At 36.5% G+C, this 2008-nt stretch overlaps 1 protein-coding gene across 1 annotated transcript; it reads right to left on the bottom strand.

The window, feature by feature from the left end:
- Nucleotides 1–79: 79 nt before the first annotated feature.
- On the bottom strand, nt 80–1990 carry LOC109222763 (zinc transporter 5-like; the record flags this gene model as incomplete). The annotated part of the gene is made up of 2 exons (XM_019387083.1): nt 1283–1990; nt 80–232 (listed from the first exon to the last, which is right to left on the bottom strand). Coding segments are annotated over exons 1-2 (729 nt in total), but the record flags the coding sequence as incomplete, so codon positions are not given.
- Between the last annotated feature and the right edge of the window lie 18 nt (nt 1991–2008).

Here is a 2008-nt window from a genome sequence, read left to right as displayed (position 1 = left end):
TATATATATATATATATATATATATATATATATATATATATATATATATATATATATATATATATATATATATATATATTACCTGAGCAATGCATCCACCAAGTCCCATGCCTTCGAAAAATTGATGAAAAGTCAAAGCTCCAACAAGAGGCCTTATGGTTTTGGGACTTTCAGAAGCACCCAAAGCTATTCCTATTATCACAGAGTGCACTATTATCCCCAACTCCAAAACCTGCATGCCCCGGGAGAAATGTTAATGATAATAGAGTTTAACTTCTATAAACAAATAATGTAAAAATAAATGTTACTCCCTTTGTTTTAATTTATGTGAATCTATTTAACTAGATATGGAGTTCGAGAAAAGAGAGAAAATTGTTGAACTTGTGTAAAATGAGGCACATATATGCTTTGTGGCTATAAATCACTTCAACAACAACAAACCCAGTGCAATCCCACACGTGGGGTCTAAGGAGGGTAATGTGTACCCAGAGCTTACCCTACCTTATGAAGGAAGAGATGTTGTTTCCGATAGACCCTCGGCTCAAGAACAGTGAAAATGACACAATAAACAAATAGTAACAACGACAAGGAAATAAGATAACAGAAACAAATAGCACGGCATGTAACAACAAAGAATCTAGAAATACGAAGCTATAAGAGAAATGCGAAAACTACCGGCAATAATGCCACATCGTCTAACAACAATGCAAGTAACTCGGAATAAGAGAATACAAGACTAGTACTAATACTACTAGTACGACTACAAGAGACTCTCGACTACCTGTCAACCCTAATTCTCGACCTTCACACCTTCCTATCAAGGGTCATGTCCTCGGTAAGCTAAAGTAGTGCCATGTCCTACCTAATCACCCCTCCCCAATATTTCTTAGGTCTCCCTCTACCTCTCCTCTGACCAGCCATGGTCAACCTCTCACATCTTTTTTTATTTTTTGCGAATTGGAAATATATACGACAACGAGGGTTAGTGAGGGGAGAATAAACAAAAAGGAAGAAACAAGAATTATCAATGAAAATAGCTCCGCGCATTCTATTATCCACGAATAAAATAGCTTATCCGAAAAAACTTCCCTTTTTTTCTGATGAGTTGAAAAATATATTGTTTAAGTTCTCGTTATGATAACATATTGTTGACTTCAGTATAAAATTCTCAAATCTCTACGGCATTGAAAATTGTTTATGTCCATGCTATTGCTGACTTGATTACAAAAAATTTGTGCTTTCGCCATTTCTTTTGAGTAAGTGATAATGGAGTTAGGGTTACCTGAGATACAACACGATAACGAAGGAGCTCAGAACTAGAATCACCCATCATTGATGATGCACCATGTGCATGGCCATGTGAATGAACATGAATAGCTCCTCCTTCATCTCCAGACTGAGCCACCAATCCATTTTTCGTGTCATTTTTGTTTCTGAAATATGAAGTTGCATAAGTATCCACCATAAGAGTTCCCATAGCAGAAACCATTGCAATAAATCCACTAAAAGGAAAATTTCCCCATGGATTTTCTTTCAAACATGGCGATGTCAAGCTTTCATATGCATCGGGGAGTACATGTATAAACCCTGTCGCGAGGATCACACCCGCCGCGAACGCTTTGATTATGAAGAAGAAATTCTTCTCTGGGCTCAAAGCTGGAATTGCTTTTCCTAGTACAGGAATACAAACCCCAATTGCACTGGCTACCAAAATGGTAGCGATTGCTACCATTTTATATTTCAGTGCTTCAGTTTTGTTTCTTTCTTCATCCTCAGATTCACATGTACATTCTCCTAATACTATAGCAGGAAGAAGCAAGAGAATGTACCAAAATACAACTTTTTCCAACTTTGTCATAACTCTAGGTTTAGAAAACCAAAAAGGTTTGTGGAAGTACAATTGAGAGAAAAGAAACACTTAGAATCTGAAGTGTTCTACAAATTCCAATGTCACAATCGTGGTGAGATAGGCTTCTTAATTATATATGATCGAAATTGATAGTTTGGC

This window comes from Nicotiana attenuata, unplaced genomic scaffold (assembly GCF_001879085.1).
Source record: "Nicotiana attenuata strain UT unplaced genomic scaffold, NIATTr2, whole genome shotgun sequence".
Lineage (NCBI taxonomy): Eukaryota > Viridiplantae > Streptophyta > Magnoliopsida > Solanales > Solanaceae > Nicotiana > Nicotiana attenuata.
The sequence above is the reverse complement of the archived record's forward strand: the minus strand, read 5'-3'. Positions and strand labels throughout refer to the sequence as shown.